Below are 22,835 nucleotides of genomic sequence, written 5' to 3'. Positions count from 1 at the left end.
TTTTTGGTAAAACTGTTCCTCAGCCAGCCAGTCCCTAGCCCGTATCACTGCAAGTACAAGTCCTTCTCAGGTGCAGGACTTTGCATTTTTCCTTGCTGAATTTCCTAACGTTCCTGTTGGCCGCCTCCAGCCCTGCCCATGTATCTCTGAATGGCAGCCCTTCCCATGACTGTATCTAAACTGTCCCCCCTGCCCCAACTGGTGATTTGGTGTCATTGCAAACTTTACAAGCAAGCATTCCATTGCCTTCCCCAGGTCATTGACAAATGTTAAATGGGACAGGTCCCAACAGAGACACCCCTTCGGCACTCCTCTTGTCATCAGCCTCCAGGCAGAGTACAACCCATTAACTACTACCCTCTGAGCTGGATCATCCAACCATTTTTAATCCATTTGGTTCTTCACACACCTAGAATACAATGCATCCTAACTTGGAGGGAGTATGCTGTGGGAAACAGCATTAAAAACCTTGCTAAAGACAAGGTAAATGACATCCATCCCCTCTCATCTACAAACTTAGACACGTAGATGGCAATCAGGTTTACCTTTGGTAAATCTATGTTGACTGTTTCAAATCATCTTCTCCTTTTCGTGCCCAGAAATGTGTTCCAAGAGGACTTCCTCCATAATTTCCCCAAAGACCAATGTGAGGCTGTCCAGCCTGTAGTGCCCCAGACTGGGAGGAGGAATTGTTCTGAAGACATGCTTTGCAGACTCTCATTGTTGGGTCTTATGCCTCCTGGCATACCAAAGATGTAACAAAAATGGAAAGTCTTTTGTTCCTCAGGGCAATAGTAAGAGGTAAGGGGGTAAGCCACAATATTTGCTTGGATATTCATGCATTATGAATGATGCCACCTTCCCCTGTCTGATAGCACAGCTTCCTTAAAATACTATCTCTACAATAGCAAAGTAACCAATTGAAAACTTATTTCTAACAAGATAACATAAGCATCAACATAAGTTGTAAGTGTCATTCCAAAATGGGTATGGATCCCGGATGAGTAAAACAGTAACAAAAATGGGCTGGTAATTCTCTTTTCTTTGAAGATGTCTTTGTAGAATTTTCACTTCTACAAAAAAAGTAGCTCAAGGGAATTTTAAAGCAGAAAAAGTGTAGACAAGTTTTGTAACAATAAATCCTGAATATGACAAAATCTCAGATATTAGTGATGCCCCATGTATGGGTACAATCATTTATAAGTACTCAATTTCCTTTCATCACAGTCATTGCAGCTTCCAGGCTCAGTGGTGGGAAGCAGGAAACATAGGACCTGGTGATTTCAGAAAGAATAGAGTTTTGCATGTATTAATCTTTAAATGAGGAGTTAGTCATGTGATGTTTCTACAAGTTTTCCAAAATGGTGGAAAGCGTAGAACAATACTGCTGGAAAGAGGTTCCCTTGCTCACATAAAACAGATAAAAGATCAGCCTATTCAATGCTCTGGAGTCCTGTGAACATGAATGCAAACAATGAATAAAGAATAACTGTAAAAAAAAAAATTAATGCCCTTTTTTCCTGGCTTCTTTAGGCTTTTTTGCCCTGTAAACCAAATTTTATTTGATTTTTTCTAATGAGAAGGAAATATGGACAAACTCCTTCAACAAGATTCATATCTATACTGGGAAGCTAGTCAGAGTTCACATAGAGCTTAACATTCCTGGAACTAAAGACATTTAGTTCAATACAACTGCTGCTTCTGTCTGCTGTGCTGGTGATGACATCTTGTAGATTGACATAGCATTTCCAGTTGGTGGTGGGATTGCCATTTTATTTTTAAATTTAGATTTAGTATCTGACTTCTTTTACATGCAACATTTCCTGAAGGATGCTAAATTTCTAGCACTGTGATTTTCTAATTGCGTAACACTTCTTTTCCAAAAAAGACATTTCTCACATGCTTTTTATAAATCTAACCTAAAAGAAAAAAAATACTTTAAATAAAAGCATATGGTAGAAGCTTATCCAAGAAAGTATCAGCCAGAATTTTGCTAACTTTCAACACCATATTGCACACTGGAAAATATTAAAGCACCCAGTTTGAGTGTTATGTTACACATATTCCTATGAAAATACTTCTCATAAAATTAAATTATAAATAATAAAACATACTCCACAATCAAAGCATAATGAAGGTTAAGCTAAGTCACTGTTTCTAAACTAAAGTTCAGCCTGATTTCCTGCTTTCCTGCTTTCTTCTTTCAGCTGAGTGAAAGGGTAAGACAACACGTGCTATGCTCGGCCTCCTAAGAAGAAGATGCTCCTGTAAGTTCTGCAGTATTTTCTGTTCATTTTCTGTTAAGATTTGCTCAGGTGGCACAAAGGGAATAGATTTCAGATGTAAAGTCCTGTGTGCCAGGGAACACTCTGAGCTAGCAGACGTACAAAATCCAGGACCAAGAAATTCCAGTAAAATAAAAAGATGGGTAGGGCAGACACTTACTTTCTGGGACTAAAGTCAGAGCAGCCCCTGAAGTAGCCTGATCCATTCACTTTGAAGGTCAAGAGGTGGGAGCTGAAGCTCTCTGTCTGGGGTGGGAGCAATCCTAGGAATATTGCATCTGGCTTCTTTTCCCTTCCTCTGATTCCTGTCTTTCCTCTTCTCTCTCCCACATCTCTGTTCTGGATAACAAACTTCGGGAGTAGCTCAAGCATGGCTGGGAGGATGAGGAGGTCCCAAGGATGCAGCTTGGGCAAAGGTACACCTGAACGTGCTGGCAGTCAGCAGGCTGGGCAGGACCTCTCTCTCCTTTCTCATCTTTCCCTTCCACCCTCAGAAAAACAGTGAAGGAGCACAGGGGCAGGCAAACCTGTTCACTTTCTGCAAAGGGGTGCAGGACATGTTAGGATGAGAACAAACTTGTCTGCAGTTTGTTGTGCACTTCCAAATATTAAACCATTTTAGCTATCTCAGGACTTACGACAGCTGACTTGTCCTCTGCAAGTTGTGACTTTTTCCTGTGTGACTGCCTGTGACAAAAGAGCTGTTGGTAAACTGAATCCCACAAAATGCTGGGAAACAAGGGAGAAAGAAGAGTAGGGCTTGATAGATTCAGTGGAGTATTCTGAACATCTGATTATCAGTACCCTACCATGAGATGTTTACTATTTCTTTAGAAATTTTAGTTTAAAATCCTTCTGGGTGCAGCTTCATTTTTTTGTTTGTTTTGTTTTTCCTACCTATCTGTCCCTTTTCATCTTTTTATTTTGTTTAGTCACCTCCTGTATTACAACTACACTGAAAGGTATTGGGGACAAGGACTGTGTTTCTCCAACAGATCTGAATTGTGCCTATTGCAATGGGGATAGCACTCTTGAAAATATATCTTCTTGAACACACACTAATATAATACAAAATAAGAATATAGTTCTCATACACTCCAGTAAAGTTAAATGTTGCTTTGCACCACTTTGGAGAAATACATACAACCTGAATGCCTAAAGGGAATTATAATACCATACGCACTTTAAGTATACATACTTATTTGCAAGTTTTTATGTATCTAAAAAATATGAATAAACTCTACAGCTCTCTCTCCATCTCATCTGTATTTATTGTCTATTTCTTATATAATTATTTAGAGAAGGATGCCCCCCTTCTGTGCAAAGACATAATAAATGGTCAGAGAACTCTGAATATCAGCAACAAGGAGAAGTGAACAAAATGAAAATGTAATATAGTTTAAAAACTGTCAACTTGCAGGACACTTTAAAATACACTAAGTTTAAAGGTTTTCCCATCTCAGGTTGTTACAGGACTTCAGATGTAAGTCTAACTAAATATAAACATACCACGTAAAGGTAAAGTAGCTACATAAAGACAGTAATAAAAATTATTTCTAATCTTTGTTTAAGAGGTATGATTATATGTAACCAATTGGAGTCCTTAAGGGCAGATAGTTTGAATCTACATTCATCTGTAAGAAGTTTGGTGCAATATTAAGAAAGAATTTAATAATCATGAACATTCCAATGTACAGAGTCTTACGGGATATGAAATTCATCCCACAAAAAGCAATAGGCAGATCTGATAATCCAGAAGTGATGAAGCCCAGGATCTTTGCATATTTTTATTTGAAACACTTTCTCTATTTTATTTCATTGTAGTTTTCAAGACAAGATTAACATATAAAAGGCTTTTGGTGGGATAGAGAAAATAAAGAACTTTTTCGTAATCTCAATAAAGTGACATTTAAAAAAAAAAAAGTTTTTTTCAATTCACTGGAAATTCATTTTACTAAGATTAAATAGGAGCCTGCTTACCTACTACATGTAATGGACATTCAAAACAGTAAACATGTCATGGATATTCCTTTCGTAATTTAGCTCAGCAATACAAGTATCAAAAGGCATACAAGTATCTAAAGGGTGGGTTGAAGGAGGATGGAGCCAGGCTCTTCTCAATGGTTCCCAGTGACAGGACGAGGGGTAACGGGCACAAGTTAGAACACAGGAAGTTCCGTTCAAATACACGGAAACACTTCTTTACGGTGAGGGTGACAGAGCACTGGCACAGGCTGCCCAGGGAGGTTGTGGAGTCCCCTTCCCTGGAGATTTTCAAGACCCGCCTGGATGCAGTCCTGAGTAATGTGCTCTGGGCAATCCTGCTTTGGCAGGGGAGTTGGACTAGATGATCTCTAGAGGTCCCTTCCAACTCTGATAATTCTGTGATTCTGTGAATATGTTGGGGACTATCCTTCCCTTATATTGCTGCCAGCCTGGTCAATCTTTCTTCTTTGTATTTCCTGCTCCTTTTCCATCTTTACCTGCTTTTTCACACTTTGCTTTCTTTTCCATTTCACAGGAGCATGACTTTTACCTTGCCTTTCCTTCCCAAGTACCTCCCTGAGGAGGTAGTATAGGAAACTGAGAAAGAATTGCTAATTCAGTTTTGGTTTTCCAAATTTGTTAACTTTACTATCAATATGAATACTGTCATTTTGTCAGTCTATCTTTAGCAGTTATGAAGATTATACAGAAGTTAAGAGGGGGCAGTTGCAAATAAACTATCAGCAGCAAGTCAGAGGAAAAAAAAGGAGGTTTAAGCTGTCCATTAACCCTCACATACTGAAGGGTTCTGCCTGATTTCTCAGCAATACCCGGAATACATGGTGCATTTTTTTTCCTGATACTGTTTGTCTGATACTCCTGAAGTGCACTATAACTACTCTGTCTTTGAAGACAACATTGAACTACAGCAAAGGGACACCACAGTTTCCAGACTAAGTGACAAATTTTGCAATGTTTATCTCAAGTCACATCTTATCCTGAGAACAGGGTACAAAATCTGACTGTACTAGTATTTTTAAAGTCTGTTAGATCTACTGGTATGCATGAACTGACTTCAAACTCTCTTCTGTATTCAGTTCCAAGTACTGATTTTGATCTCTAAAGTTAATATATTTTTAGTTCCAATGGTCTAAGTGTCTGTCTCTCTGCATATATATGATCATTATAATCAAAACCAGTGGGGTGCTTTTGCTAGTAAACCTTACATATCAAAGACTGGGGATAAAAGCAGGATGTTCCCACTGTATATCCATACAATAGCATTTATTTCAAATAATGAGCCAGGGTATTTTAAAGCTGGTTTTTGTGTGGCACGCAAGAAGACTGATCTATAATCTCATGTTTTTAGATGTGTGGGTAGCAACAGTGCATACATTTACATAAACTGGAAGATGAGTGGCATTGTTCAATTTATAGTCTGGTCTTAGACTAGTAAATGTACTAGAAAATGTTCAATCAGAACACAGCATAAATAAATGTATAGATGGTATGAACACAGCTTAGCTTCATATTCATACAAATATGAAACTGAATGTGATGAAGCAAGAAATGAGCTGGGGTTCTTCATGTGCAAAGGTCCATGTACAGTCCACATATTCATTCACATCTGTAGATTTCAATGTATGATATCAGAAAAAAATGAAAGCAACGATGAACATAGAGTGGAAGTTACTTTTCAAGATTGTCAAACTGCTTCTTTTGTGTTATCAGAGAAAGGCATAAGGAATATATTATTTTATACTGAGGATTCAACTTCCTATAATCAAGCCAAACTTGAGTCACTTGAGCATTGCTTTATGAACAGAGAGTGATATAGTTATCATAAAATATACTTACTAGTGGTGGACATTTATAGGATTTCCTAAGGTCTGTGCTGTGGAAAAACATTACCATGCACACTTATTGTGACGGCTAAATGCTTTGGGGTTTTGGTGATTAAAGTGTAAGGGGTGGCTTGAATTAGCACTCCATTCAGGTCATGTTCAACCAAAGTATTTGTGATTTGCATATAGTTCTCTAGAGTGGAGTTCAACGGATTTTTTTTTAAAAAAGAAGCCAAATATCTCCCCAGAACTCTCAAGGACTCACTCTGGCCAGAAACTACTTGAGTGGCTGCTGGATTTTGGAAGCTTTGTGAGAGCAGAGATTTTTAAAGACACTGCGTAGTCTGCAAGCAAGCAATAATACTTGCCTGCCTGACTTGTGTATGTCAGCCAGGAAATACTAGAGGCATTGATCTGCTTCCTTCCATCTCTAAAGACATAACTATAAAGTAGGGAATGAAAAATTCACTAATATAAGTTAAATCTAAAACTTTGCTCAGATTAGAACAAAAGTCTGTTCCTCGACTTTTTTTATGGAGTAATTGCACAACTTTAATTCCAAGGTTCAGGTTTTGGGGATGTTTTTGGCTTATTCATTTGCTTGGGGTTTTTAGTTTTATAAAAAGAAAGTTATGCTTGGGCAAGTGGAGGTTGTATCACATGTATAAAAGCTCTGCTAAAACCTGTTAAAGCATGTGGGGGAAGATGTGAAAATTAATTTCCTAAACCCATGCAACTCTATGCTTTAATACAGAAAGAAAAAAAAAACATGTGGGTCTTCTAGCTGAATGCTACCACTGCAAAAGGTAAAAAGAATCATGATTAACACTCTAAGCTCAGTATGGTGGTTACTTTGTATCTCAGGTAAGACGAAATGTTTAGAAAGGTTAGTTAACTAGCTACCCAAAATATTATTTCACAATACTAATGCTAGCACAAGAACATTATTAACAGCATGTTGGACATTCTTGGGTGAGTATACTTGTGGCACACTGACACCTAATTATAACAATCTGGGGAAGCTGGTGTAAGACAAAGCACTACTCCTACCTGGCAGTACAGAAGCATATTTATGAGTGCCTGCTTTCTCAATCTGATGCCACTGAGAGGTTTTCTTTATCTTCAACACAAATGCAATGAGTAGACTAGATACAACTTAAGTTCACTTTCTATCTAGAATAGAAACATTTAGGTTGGAAAAGACCTTTAAGGTCATCAAGTACAACCATTAACCTAGCCCTGTCAAGTCCACCCTAAACCATGTCCCTATGCCCCACATCTACATGTCTTTTAAATACCTCCAGGGATGGCGACTCAACCACTTCCCCAGGCAGCCTGTTCCAATGCTTGATAACACTGTCAGTGAAGAAATTTTTCCCAATATCCAATCTAACCCTCCCCTGGTGCAACTTGAGGCCATTTCCTCTCATCCCATCGCTTGTTACTTGGGAGAACGGACTGACTCCCACCTGGCTACAACCTCCTTTCAGGTAGTTGTAGAGAGCGATAAGGTGTCCCCTCAGCCTCCTTTTCTCCAGGCTGAACAACCCCCTCAGCTGCTTCTCATCAGACTTGTGCTCTGGACCCCTCACCACCTTCATTGCTCTTCTTTGGACATGTTCCAGCACCTCAATGTCTTTCTTATAGTGAAAGCTTTACAGTTTCCACAGATGTCAAGATAATGTGTAATTTGCAGTGTAGCAGATGCTTTGGTAGTTAACTAGCAAAACTGACCAATATTCTTTAACATAATTTGTTTCTTCAAAACTTCCAGAGATCAAAAATTATCATAAACTGATGCAAGAAATCCTGTACTGATTAGCAGCTGGTAAATACAGCCAATTATCATCCTTGGAGACAAACAGAAAATGAAACAAAATAAAATTTCCAATAAAATGAAATTGTATGGACTTTCACTCAACGTCTAGGAGAAGACACATTTTAGCTTTTACATACAATGGATTGTTATATAATCCCCATTGCATCACAACCTGATCCAGCCCTCACTGAAGTCAGTGACAGAATTCTCATCAGCTTCCTGTCCCCTGGCTTTATGCCAAAGTACTGATGCCGAACATTAACACTACAGCCCATCCCATAACCTACACATTGGAAAAAGACTTTTCCTTAGTATCTACACCTTGAAAGAGACAGCAATAAGATGTGCCATATTACTTAAAAGATACCGCAGAGTACTCTTTGAAATGGCAACATCAAAGAGATTACAATGACTGGGGCTCAAAGCCAATTTGAACTAAGTGATTGATTCTAAAGAAAGAAGGAAAGAAAAAAAAGACGTTTTTATAGATTACAATGCATAATTCTGTACATTAAGGACTCCTGACTAACAATTCAGCCTCTATTTACACATATGTATACATATGTATATGTATGTGTGTGTATATATATGTATATTGTTCTTTGTATTTCTTATATTCAGCTTCTTTGAATAGCTCATTACATACAAGGAAACTATTTTTGATCAGCTGAATGCCAAAAATAATTACCTGGCATCCTGCACTTGTACATTAGCCCAGTATCTCTCAATGAAGAAAACTAATTTTAATATCTGACAATTTATTATTCCATAAACATAAAAATATTTTAATATTTTTCTTTCCTATTATTGCCAAATCAGAAAGAAACATTTCACATAGTCACAAGGATAAAACTGGTGCAGGGAACTAAACAATTGCAAGAAGCTGCTCTGTGTATTTCTGTGGTTTGGAAATAGTGCCAAGACGGAAGGAAAAGACATTCTCTGCATTTTCTAAAGCAAGATAAATACAGAAAAGAAATATAGATGAAAGATGGAACTGCTATCTATGGACTCTGCCAGATTCCTTGGCTTTTTGGCACACCTATTGAAGCTGGCAGACTTAGCCAGTAGCAATCATTTCCATTAAAAGAAGCAGCATATATTTTGGTTTAACATACTTTGTTTGTGCATTTTTAAGCTTCAAAAATGTCTATTTAAATTTTTTTTTAATGATTCCTTCTGCACAGTTGGCTGCAATTGCACTTATTTGAAGCGGCTCATTTATCACTAAAAGAGCTGCAGGGCACAGCTACTGTTAAACAGCTCCAACAAACCTACAGCTTAGTGGGACAAGCTTCTTTTTATAAGACTAAAAGATGTTTAAAATGTGCCAAGAGGAGCTTTATGCCAGCCTCTAGGTTTGCTATCCAAACGTCACTAAATTAGAGGCCTCCTGAAGCACAGAGTTTGGACAAAGATAAGCTGATCTCCCTTAGGCTGCTGGGTTTTCCCATCTGAGATCAGCCAGATTTTAACAGAACACTTGCTACGTAACATAAACTTTAGTAATGTGAAATTTTAAAAAATCATCTTAAGTCTGAGGCTTAATCTACACTGAAGCCAAACTTCATTACCTTTGGCAATGATGCAAAAGCAAAATGTTTTACATGTAAGTACCCTTACTTTACGAATGGTGAAATTTTGTTTATTATGAAGGTAAAGGCTTACCGGTTTCTGTTTCCTGGAGCTGAAACTGTAAAGAAAATGTTCACACTTGGCAGTTGCTAACACAATAGAAATTGCAGTAGCGTAACATTGTCAATTTGCATTAATCTTTCTGAAATGAAACAAAATATGCCAGTATTGGGCGTACTTCATGGAACCTCTTATATCTAAAATTTTGAAGTGTGATGTGATCAATACATTTGTGCGTGAAGGGATTGGGCGTACTTTCTGTAGCCCACAGACATGCAGAAGTTTTGCCATGTAGTGCCCTCTTTCTTGATGTCCAAGAACTGTCACAACTAATTCATAGAAAGCAACAGGCATTAGTTCAGACTATCTGCCAAACACACTGTACCTCCAGCTTGAACTGTGGAGCCCAAATAGAGCCAACCGTGATGGTTAAAAAGTGTGGTTTTCTAAAGTAAAACTAAAACTAAAAATATGTCAATAAGCATTACATACTATTGTACCCTGATAATATTATTGTGTAACTATGATATGAAATATTTTTGATTGATTTATAAAGATCTTATCTTAAACTTTGCTTAATAATGTGAAACTCTATTTTCTGTATTCAGTGTTCTCACCAAAGGTGCCCCACAAAAAACAACCAACCCCATAGCCAAATACTCCTAAAGATGACGGTGCCAGCACTTTTACATTTCATTTTCTGAATTTACATTTTCATTTCTATATGGTTTGTGGCATAAAGCTGTTTGTAGAATGTTTTCAGTAGAAATTACTGGTAATTGTCTTCCATATTTTGTAATTCGCATCTATTTATTTCACAAAGATGGTCTTACGAAAGTCTTTTCACATAAAATGGCTAGCCAAAACTTCTTGTAGGGATTTATGACTTCAGCAAACAATGACCAATATTCTGGAAGGTCTGCACAATAAAATACACAGAATGTATTTTTTAATACAGTCATTATAACAAAGTATAAAAGAACTCTCCAAATATTAAATCTACGTTTCACAATAACTTTCATAAATCATGGTTAAACCAACTGTTTATATATCTTAGGTTATTAGAAGAGAATGGAAGAGCCTACGTGTGATTAATCTTTCTACCATTAAGAATAAAACTCAAAAAGCACAAATACTTCTTATATATGAATTCATCACACAACTCAGAAAAGACATTATAGCTGCTACACCTTCTTTGCCAAAAAAATAAAAAAAAAGTTAACAAACTGAAAAAAATCCCATGCATCTCTTCAGGCTATAGTCCGATGAGAAGACAAGAACAAATCTGACGGATTAATTAAAAAATATGTGTTCGAATGTACGAATATACAAATCAAGTCCCACTCTTAGGAGCATGAGTCTCTGCTTTGCCTGCCTTATTGTACCAAGTACTTGAAATTAGGTTTTCAGCCCCCCTGGTGAAGTTCCTATAAGCTAAAATAATTGATATTCTAGAAGGCATCTATTCATATTTTGTAATACTAAGAAAACAGAGTACTTCCATGTTGTGCAAATAATTCAATAAACCAGACCACAGAGTAAGGCTAAAGATCAGTTAGTTCTATGCACTGGTAGGTCAGATAAAAGCTTTCAATATTAAAAAATGTCAGAACATGAACGGAAAGTCTGATCATCTGCATTTCAGATATGTAATGTAATCATTAAGTTAAGGGTTCCTCTAGCCCAAAATTAATTAGTTCTGTATGTACAGTGGAATAAGACCAGGAGAAAACAGGCTTTTTCATCGTGCAGCACAGCAATACTATCTTTAAATAAACTTGTTTGGATAATAAAAGCAGCTCAGAACAATGCAGAGTTCAACAGAGGCTAATTTATTCTAACTTCGTGTAGCCTTCAGCACAGACACACACATGCAAAAAAACTGCCAACAGCACCAGTTACGATTCCCATATGGTATAAGTGCCTTAAAGTCTGGGTCACTGGCTACTATCCAGCGGTCCTGTTTCCTCAGTTTTCACAAAAAGTTTACAGTCAGTGTTTGGTATTTATGTTTTACTTACAATGATTGAGTTGCAGCTGTGAATTAGCTTGGTTTGCTTAAAATATCAAATATGACCAATACAAATATTTTTATAGATTTTTTCTCTACCACTCCATTCCTATCTGTTTGTTCACCTCCACCTTGTTGTGTGCTACATTTAAACTGAAATTTTCTGGGGTCGTCTTCTTCTTCTTATGTAGGTATACATCACTACCTAGCAAAGTGAACTACTTATCTGTGATTAATGGCTTTAAGCATCATCACAGTGCACAGAAATAAATGAATAAATAGAAACATTAATACCTTTACTATTTATTATTTAATTAGTTCAGATTTCAAGCATAAACTTTAAGTCAAAACGTCAAGAAATCCTCATATGAGATACTGGAAATTACCTCACTGCGAAGATTTCCCTAAATGTTTTAGAATATCTATGTACCACCTGATCAGGTACTTGCAAATTTAGAATTTCATTGCCAAGCAGAACGGACGTTTGTTAGCTTCATACTTTACAACCAAAGCCACTGATATTGTTTTCACAGACCTTAATCCATTTGTATCTACATAATTCAAAAATATTCACTACCTTCTCAGCCAGTGAACTCCTTCAGTTTTCTAACACATCATAGCTCTGCCAAACCTGGAATCCTCCATTGTGGAAAGGCAATATTTTGTTTTAAGGGCATTACAAGAAGAGTTGGTGTCTTGGTCTCCTAAAATTTTCCTCTCTAAAACAATAAAATGCTTGAATACATTTTGTGGCTGCTTTTAAATTGTGAATTATTCTTACAAAATTGTGAGCTAGCTCTGACATTTTTAAAATCTGGTTTAATCTCCTGAAAAAAAAAAAAAAATCAAATTATATTACAAGATCAAAATTCACTGATTATTTACTTTAACAGTATTACCTAATTTTTACTCCTGTGCACGAAGGCCAACATTATAGCATGCGAAGGTCTAGCCTGGGGAACGGTTTCCAAAAAGACATGGAAATCAAAGTAGAAAATTGGCTGAATGTAAACTTTGAGGGCAATGCTGTGGCCAAACAGAATAATGAAAATCTCTGATGTTCAAACAGACCTTACATAGAAACAGGGAAGTTATTTTACCTGTTTTAAGCATTCATGCAGATATTACTGGAATACTGAATTCTGTTCTAAAGTATGTTGCAATTCACTCCAAAAGGGAAGTTCAAAAATAAAAAATTCAGAACTGTCACACAAATATAATTAAAGAATTAAAAATATAGAAATTCCATCAGAGCTTATGCTTGCTTAGATAATTGAAAAGATGACAATGTGACAAGTAATTTGACCTTACTCAAAATGAATGTATATGAGAACAGAAGTTACATAGGGATTTTCAGTTTACCAAATAACAGTATCATACATGTAATTACATAAGATAAAGCTAGACAAACCTTAAGGTACAAATAAGGTGCAAATATTTTTATGGGGAAGGTGTTTAACTACTGGAACAAGCTATGACGGCTCTAGTGGATTTTCCATTGCTGGAATTTTTTAAGTAAAGAGTCAGTGTTTTTCTAAAAGATATACTGTATTCCAAACAGAAATAAACTGAAGCAACGTCTCTGGTTTGTATGAGCAAGGCTAGTCAGACTAGATCATTAAAATGATCCCTCCTAGTATTATAATGTATGTACCTATGATTATTTAACATGAGAATAATGTCCAGTTTACAGGACTATTATATTATTTAGGTTTTTTAAATATTGGCACACTACCTTCCTTCCAGCTCTGCAACTTCCCCTGTACCGCAAGGCTTGTTGAAAATCAACATTCAGGAGGATATTAATTCAAATGCAGCTGTCTGAAAGCTAGCTGTTTAGTCTGAGCTAGTAACCTAGGTCCTTTCTATACTCAGTGGAGAAAACTAGGCATTTCATGAGTCTATTCCTTCCAGATATCTTGGGCATCTATTTTCAGCTAGCACAAGTCTGCAGGTGCCTTTCCTCTCCTTCCATTGACTACAGAAGGTGTCTTACTTTAGACTACTTTAAACTCCATACCTAAAAGTGGCCAATATTAGATGTAAGGAATCTATCCTTAATACTCCAAAGATCTTTTTCAAAATCCCTGGATTCAAGTTGGTTAGATCCACTGATTTAAAACATATGGCTTTATTAGACAATGTTCAAAGTGTGCTTCTGTAACTGCTGGGCAGATAGTGTTTTATCACAACCATAGTATATAAATGCCTCTCATCTGTATTCTTCTAGGAAGAGAATAAATTATTTTTTTAATAGCTCTTTCTTATTGCAGTATTATTCAGAGTTCTGTCATTCCTATCTAACAATGAACTGGAGTGTATAATCATTTAAACAAGTTCTCCACTGCCTTGGGATGGGATTCACCCCATTAAACATAGATACCTACAGTGCAGATGCGCAATCTGAACTTTGAACATGCACTCCCATTATAGCCAAAGGAGACCAGAAAATACTGCCAGTAGAGACTGAGGTGCCTTATCTTTGCATAAATGTCTAAATTAGGAGAAATTAAGCATAATAAAGAATCTATTCCTCTTCCTTGACTATTACAAGAAACGGGTGACTATTCCAGATGGGCATGTCCACAATGCAAACATTTAAATTTAAGATGAATGACAACTGATGAATTTCGCTCTTGCACAGCCTGATTTTGGGTGCTTATCTTCCCTTCTTGTTTTCATTACCTTAATAATTTCCTCAGAGGTCTCGTTAGCCTCATAAAAAAAAGGCCTCAACTTTATAGGTGATGAAGCCATTTAAATTTCCTAGGCCTTCTTTACACAGAAAAAACAATGATATTCCACAAAACCAAATCACTTACAAAGTCAGAAATTAACGTCCGCAATAGCAGAAATTAACGTCCACAATAGCAGAAATTAACGTCCACAATAGATTACCTTTTATCTTTCTTCATTTGCAAAGTAAGAATGACCAGAAATAATGTTACATGTTTTTCACTTGTATATACTTTGAATCTTTTGAAATATCTGAAGTATTTTAGAACGTATATTATAAGTAGTTTAATAATTGCCTATACACACCACCATCCCCACTCACTCAATTCAGAAGCACATCTCAATCTACAGCTTGCCATCATAATGAAGAAAAAGTGCGACTGTAACACAAACAAGCATTGTATTAGTTTGATACAGCAACATGGTGTCTAGGACAGTGATCTAAATATTCTTTCAGGATCTTCATATGACTTGGATTCTTCCTTTAAAACATGTTTAGACTCATCTTTTCGCTACTAAAGTAGTTGCACTTCCTCATCTGCCTGGGTCTTGCAGAACACTCTTTCTACAATTCATCTTAAAAGAACATCCCTACTCTTTAGTGGACAGCTGGAGATCTTTTCATGAACAGGCTTGATTGTTCTAAGGTTTTAGCAGAAGTCAACTATAGGTAGACATTTTTGTTCCTTTGCAACAGCTACATTTTAAGGGAGCTTTTCTGCTGTTTCCATGAAGAATGTGGTGATGGCTGGATACTTCCAGTTGGCTGTGACTTTTCCTATTTCTCTTCCCTCTAATTGTGACAGACTCCAAGTGTAAAGAACGTTGGCTGGTACTCCTGCTTATCTTAGCTAACTGCTAATTCCCCACTAGATTTATCTTCTCGCTTTGTGGACAGCTATTTCCAATCTTGAATTCAGTTGATAACTGTTCCTTAGTCTGATGTCTAAAAATGTCTCCTGCTTTCTAGTGTCTCACATGTCATTACTGGGTCTTTGAAAATACAAACCTCTTTTCCAGCACAGCCATGGATTTTTACTTCACAAAGAGGAAATATTTTCTGGTGTTTGGTAAAAAGAAAGCATTGGTTCATCTGTCACAGGTTTCCATTCCATTGTTCCATTCCCAGTCATAATAATACTGAGTGTGGAACTGAACATAAAAGAAAAACTACATAAAATGCCTTTCTAAACCTCCTCCAAAATCACCTTGTTTGTCTACTCAGAATTTCACATGGCAGCTGACATATAGCAGTGTTTCCCAACCTTTTTGTCACAGAAAAGTGAACAGAAAAGTGAACATATGTCACAGAAAAGTGAACAGTTATAAGTAGGTGAAAACTTGGTTTTCTCTCCCAACTGGTTTTCTCTCCCAACTGTGTGCATATACCTGTTGTTTTGTGATTAGCAAATGCTGTTTGCAGAAGTGGCAAAATGGGAAATATGAGAATTTGGTTGAAATTACTTTCCCTTTATATTTTTATTCCTGGTTTCCTAGACAGAAATATACACATTGCATACTGAATGGTCAGAAAGTCTGATGCTTTGAGAAAGTCTCTGATCAGCTTCAAGCACTCAGCAACTGTGTCATTCATGCAGAGTAAATGTTTCCCTGAAGCATCAGACTTTCTGTGCATGTGAACATAGCACATGAACATGTGCTGAAGAACACCTGGGATTATGCGTGTATTGCGACCTAGTCAGAACTACAGCAGCTGTGACATTAATCCAACTGGGCATGATTATTGAAACACCAGATATCTGGGAAAAGGATGAAAAAATATCAAAGGAACCCAGACAAATTTTCCAGAAGCAAAAATATGATTGGTCCTGGAAAAACCTGTACATAACAACCCCTACATAAATATAAAGTATACTTTCAGTCAACTACTCACTGGAGAGGCTAGAAGAACAAAAACACCCGGACATCATGTCATCACTGTGAAGCACGGTGCAAAGATTCTCACATTTGAGCAACTAAATCTCCTATACCCCCTCTCCTTGCCATCTGGCCATGACTCTCTAGCTTTTCTGAAATTCCAGTAATTGACTCTTGATGGTAATTCCAACAGTGCCAGCATAGAAATCAAGCTCATCAGTGTTGGTGGATTGGCCAGCCATGCCCTGAGCTGTTATGGTGCGTGTATTCATTTGCTTCATGATATGCTCAGCTCTGGCAACACAGAACAAAAGCACTTGGATTAGAACATCTAGAGAAACTATCATAGGTCCAACAGAACATATTTTCTCAGGCTGCCCACAACACTTATTATACAGGCATCCTACTAGATAGGAACCACTTTGTCTCACTAGTCTGATATATCCTCCAAAAAGGCATACTTGCTTCACTTCGCTTTACTGCTTTGCCGTTCTAGGTATAACACAACATATAAGCATTAGAAAGTGGTTGGAAACACCACAGCAGGATAATTGCTAATTAAACCAGGCTTTATTTAGGGTTAGAAACTCTAGATGACCATAGGTATTGTCTTCTTGTGTGTGGAAGAATTCTATTCCCTGAAAAATAGGGGCAAAACCAAACTACACACTTTTTAAAAAATGGATATGCCTATACTGCAGTCATAGTACTAGAATAAGGCAAATCATCTGACACTGAGCTCCATGCTGCCAAAGCTAGACAGGTAAGAAAGCTCAAGGTAGCTCAAGACAGCTAGCTCTGATGACCTCTCACTGCACTTTTGTCACTTTTTGGCCTAGGAAGAACAGGTTTTTCACAGTTTATTAACATGGATTTCAGAGCCATGGCAACTGCAACACATATACTGGTATTGGATTCCTTCTGGCTATATCTTAGTTCAAAGGCAAATGCATTTTGCACTGTGCCCTGCAAGTCCTAATTCCCAATTGTTCATACACATTGTGTTTCCAGTTCTGCAACCTGTTGTGGTTTTTTTTTTGACACAGACCATTATGCATGCATCCAGGTTTAGTCCTAATGTGCAATCAGTATGTAGCCAGGCTATTCACTTGGACATACGAGCTGGGAACTGCTCCAGGGTCCTACTGTTTAGACTTACCCATTTTATCAATTTGCCTTATGTTAGGGAATTCTTAAAGACTCAAAGGACTAACGCTTTAATAACAGCTCCATTTATACTTATTACGTTAGGAAAAAACACTATTTAAAAATATCTGGATAATTTAAAATACAGAAATAGTATTTGTGAAGAATATTTTTGTTTGTTTGGATATAGTTACTTTCATATTCTCCAGATTAAATGTCTGCAGGATTCGTAAAAAGCACTTCCATGAATATTCACTTGAATGTAATTAAAAACAATTACAGAAATTGAAAAATGAAATATGTACAGGTGTTGAATAAGATAATCCTATGTAGCTTACTTATTTGTAGCTCTTAGCACTAATTATGGGATGTGTTTGAAGAATCTCTTCAGCTGGATGGATTTCTTAATTACCATCTTCTAATTTTAAAAGTATCAAACATTTTCAAGGCTCAGTTTACAATTGTAAATTGCTACATCTCATTGTTACACATTTGCTGGGTGACTCTAGGACTTCAGATTCTACGCTATACACACTGACTTCAGCAGGACACCGAACAGAAGACAATTTACTTGAAGAGCTCTTCGTAAAGGTTTACACTTATTCAGTACATTTGACTGTACACTGGCTGACAGTCTTTGGTATGGATGACATCACCACCTGACTAGTTTGATTTAGTTTATCTGCAAACACGTTCCACCAAATTTCCATTATTTTTGCTTTTGGGGGGACTAGCAAGAACTACTCCTTTAGGTAACTCTGTGTCTTCCAAGGATATTTCATTTTTTTGCTGCCAGTAAGAAAAATGAGCAGTAAGGAATCATAATGTTTATTTTCCTGGCTATGTATTTGTTTCACAGACACCTCCTGGCTTTGAAGAGCTTCCAGTCTACCAAACTGAACAGCTTATGGCATGAATCAACAGTGCAGCCTTCTAAGGTTAGAGGTGATTTCACTGATATTCTGAATCACTTCCAAAAATCCTTCCCAAGACTTTTGCATATTGTGACACTTAGCAGGTATGAAGAATTATTCCAGGTCCTTCATAGCAATGTGAGGTCACAGATATTTTTATCTTAACACTCTTTAACCTCTTAATTCTTGATCAGGTTTGGTTGCATTTTAAATATTTGTTACAGAACCAGTTTTGTTTGCAGTGAGACTGCTTTCTCCAAAAAAAACTGAGATCTTGTGAACTACAAAGGAGGATCAGTCAAACCTCATGGAATTTTTAAATACTTCAAGGTATGTGGGATAGCACTGCATCTCTTAGTCACATACATTTGTAGCCCTGACCTAAAGTTCAAGTGAATTTTCTGTTTGTGGAATAAATATTTCATTTCTGAATTATACACAGTACAATTCAGACACTTTATCTTACACATCTTCCTAAGTACCTAAACAACAGAGTGATTAAATCTGTTCCTCTGACAGTATTTCTTTTGAGATACCCATCTAAATATAGTGAAGAAGGCTTCTGCCACATTAGACAGGGTGACTGTTTCTGGACACTGAATGGGAAAGCTCATTATCACAACTATGGCTATTTTCCCTAATTGAATATGCCATGGGTATGGCTCAGTAAAATCCACTGAGAAGCTGGAGAATACAGCGTAATTATCAAAAGATAGTAAAGAAATGGTTTGCCAAGATCAATCATTATTTTCCATATTTCCTATTATTTTCATTCTTTTCCATTTGATAGAATCAGATGATCTGAATCACAGAATCATTTGGGTTGGAAGGTATCTCAGGATGTCATCTAGTCCAACCTCCTACTCAAAGCAGGGTCAACGCTGAATTCAAACCAGGTTGCTGATGGCTTTGTCAAATCAGGTCTAAATTCCTTTGGATGGATATTACACAGCCTCTCCGGGGGACCATTCTAGTGCTTCATTACTCTCACGGTAGAATTTTTTTCCTTATATTCAGATGGAACTCATCAGATACAATTCATGACCATTGTCTCTTGTTCTCCTACCATGCCTGCCTTTGCCGCCTTGATAAATTTCCCTTAGATACTGGCAGGCTGCTCTTAGGCACTGCTGCCCAAAGGCCTTCTTTCTCAAAGCTGGACAAGCTCAGCTCCCTCACAAGTCATGTGCTTCACTCCCCAACCATCTCTGTGACCCTCCACTGGACTTGGAGCCCAAACTGAGCATAGTACTCCTGATGTAATTTAGTAAGTGCTAATTCACCACCCTGACTTACTGGCTATGCTCCTGGTAACACAGACCAGGATCCTGTTAGCCTTCATCACTCCCAGGGCACCCTACCAGCTCGTGTTCAGCTTGCTGAACCTACTCCCCAGGTCCTTTTCAGCAGAACTGCTACTCTGGCTGTTAGTCTCAATGTGGACTAAATGACGATGTTTCCTGTCATATTACTAATGCAAATCTGCTTATATGATACAAATACATGTGTGTACTGGCACACGTGATGAGAATTGATCATATATCCTCTCATATGTTCAGGTCATCCATCAGTTATGAGATGAGAGGCAATTCCACTTTGGTACTGTGATGGACCCACATACAAGCCCACATCCAAACACTCATCCACTATATTACAAAAATACAAGTTTCTTGTACACAAGAAGAGAAGTGCACCCTGGACAAAAAGTTTAGATGCATCAAACATAGCCCAAGTTCCTTTATTTTGTAGTTTTTCTCTTCCTTTTATCATTTCTCTCTTCTCTCCCTAAACATATTATAGTCATTTCAGAATATTATGAATAATAAAAAAATTAAAGCCCTGTGGTATTTTTCTGTACATCCCTATTTACCTGCAAGTGCAAATAAATGTTTTTAAGTAGTCTAAATATTTTAACTAGGACTGAAAAATAAAGATGAAGCTAAAGACTCCTAAGATGGAATTATTACAAAAGTACACCATCAGTATTGGCTTTACACAGTACAGTCAGTGTGCTACAACTTATAAAACCTAAAACCTGCATAATAAAATGAATGAAAACAACAGATGACAGGAGGGCAGAAAATGGGTTTGTTCAGTTAAATGGAAAGATAAACAACATTAAAGTCATCTGACACTAGTTTCAAGTTGAGCTGCAGTACAGTATAATTCCCCTGTGCTATGTAGCCGGTATAATGCAACTGCGATGGGCGGATGTTACTTTCCAGCACTGAAAGGGCAGCTTAGATCTGAGTTAGTTCAAGTAATGACATTTAAACTGAGTCTTTCAAGATTTTTGACCAGTGGATCCCTTTAACCCAGCTACAGATATAGCCAACTACAGGTATATGTATGATAATGCAGGACCATTAGACTGTGCCAGAACTGAAACTGCTCACAGTACAGTGCGCAATCATTATTGCAGGCATAAATTCAACATTAATAGTAACATTATGACATAAGTCAACTCTTACTTTCAATACATTTACCTGAACATGAAGTAAAACGAAAAGTCTGCGAACAATGAATCTTTCAGGAAATTTATGAAAAGTGAGAGCTCCTACAATCTCCATCTCTAAGGCCGTAATCCTTCTCTCTCCTGTGCCAAAGGAATAACTCTACTGGCTTCAAACAGTGAGATAAAACTTTGCTAGAAAAATCTTCTTGAGAGAAAAAGTCTTTCTAGAGTAAGGTCTTTGCAGAACGTGCTCATACTTAACTTCTAAAATAACAATTTTTATAAGTAAATGCTGAATTCACTGAAACAGCTCCAGGTAAACTAAGCCTTTGTATTATTCTGTCTTAATTTGTCCCCAAATCCAGTTATGCTCAGTTCCTAGGTGACTTTCTGACGTACTAGGCAACTATCCATTAAATAACCCAACTCTTTTGCAAAATTCACTTGAGAATGACAAAACGCTGATGTGATGTCACTACCAGCCTAGGTCAGAGTCAAGTACTCTAAAGGTGAATATCCACATGAAATTTCCATTCCTAACAACCACCTACTTGTAATATCTTTAGTACTGAAATACTGTTCCCTAATTCACTACTTAACCAAACATTTTTAGGATAAAGTTCAGACAATTAAGGTACATAGCAGTATTCAAGAATAATTTCAAATGAAAGATCTCTTCTTTTGACGCTGCCAAACCCCTTCAATAATTTGAACTCCAAGTAAGAAAAACCTTCCACCTCACCTTCACGACTCCATTTTCATGCATGGTGATACAGTTGTTGGGATCCTCTGAAAGTTGATATAAAGCCTGAGCTGTAGCTCTATGAACTGATGGATCATTTGACTTCAAGTAACGTACCAAAGGAGCTACAGCCTTGGTGTCTCCAAAGGTAACTCTATTGCTCCCCCACATGCAACAGTTGGAAATGGCCTCTGCTAAGTGACGTCTTAATTTGTCATTGTTCTGAAGAAGGTAAAAACATAATAAAGACAACATAATGAAATAAAAATTTCATAGGGAAGCAGAATTGTATTCTCAAACATCTTTAAGGCATCCCCATTTACTTGCAGTACAATTAAAAACTGGAGAGAGCTGTAAGGCATGGAGTTAGTAGTCCCTTATTATTCTCTTTGTAGAAAGTGCTGTGAATCTTTATATTATTTCAAAGGTGCTTTTAGACTGATTGGAAATTAGGTAAGATTAGCATTAAAATGTAACATATAGCCCCATCATTGAGAGTCTCTGCATGGTTCAGATTTATTATTCTCTCAACCCTTTGTGCTTTTTTCATACGGCAGCTGCATCTCTCGAAAGCAATATTCAGCAACAGTGACTATTAAAATGAAGTTCATCTTCCAAAGCAATTTTAGTACCAGCCACAGTGTTTTCATTTCCAATATACATCTGATAGAAGAAGGATTCTACAGTTCTTCCTTGAAGCTGCTGCAAAATTCTACCACTTTTGTCATAACCTTTTAGTTGGGTATAATTCAGTGTGACATAAGAAACTCAGATACTTAGTATAACATGTTTAGAAGTTACTTACTGTGTTTGCTAGTTTGGACAACAGAGGAACGACTCCATGATCTGTTATAACAGCTAAATTTTCTTCATCTTTAGCTATATTTGTAATGGCTGCACATACACTTGCTAAAACTTCTTTATTCTTTGATTTTAGCAAATTGACTATCAGTTCCAAGCCACCAACAAAGGATCGAACCATTTCCCCAGCATCCTAAATGAGAATCAAAGGAAATATTATTTTTAAATATTCAACGTGTATTTATATGCAAATGTTAAAAAACGAGATTTGCATGACATAATTATTCAAAACTGCAGCTATTGCTGTGTTGCCTTCACCCAAAAAGATGGCTAAGTTGGAACTTGACTGACATATGAGGACTGTTTCACATGCCACCATGTAGGCAGAAATTCAATGCCTGAATACCTAAAGGCAGAAATTCAATGCCTGATACCTAAAGGTATCGAGTGTCATTTTAGATACCACAGGGTAGTCTTTATGGCCTCAAACTGTCACTCCAGTAGGGTGCAGGTCTCCCTTATGTGCTGTATCATATTTGCCAGATGGGTGCCTCACATACCTTTGGGCATGTAAAATAGCAAT

General features: G+C 37.1%; 1 protein-coding gene across 1 annotated transcript in view; it reads right to left on the bottom strand.

Moving 5' to 3' along the window:
- The window catches only part of ODAD2 (outer dynein arm docking complex subunit 2), a gene marked incomplete at both ends in the record, with an annotated part of 85,262 nt that overhangs the window by 3,990 nt on the left and 58,437 nt on the right, over positions 1-22,835 (bottom strand). Inside the window, 2 exons of the mRNA XM_082479439.1 lie at positions 21,452-21,673; positions 22,257-22,445. Coding sequence (XP_082335565.1) covers positions 21,452-21,673; positions 22,257-22,445 — 411 coding nt within the window. The remainder of the gene's footprint in view (positions 1-21,451; positions 21,674-22,256; positions 22,446-22,835) is intronic.

This window comes from Vanellus vanellus (assembly GCF_965231255.1).
Source record: "Vanellus vanellus genome assembly, chromosome: 2".
Classification (NCBI taxonomy): Eukaryota; Metazoa; Chordata; class Aves; order Charadriiformes; family Charadriidae; genus Vanellus; species Vanellus vanellus.
Note: the sequence above shows the minus strand (reverse complement) of the source record. Positions and strands in the feature narration are given on the sequence as shown.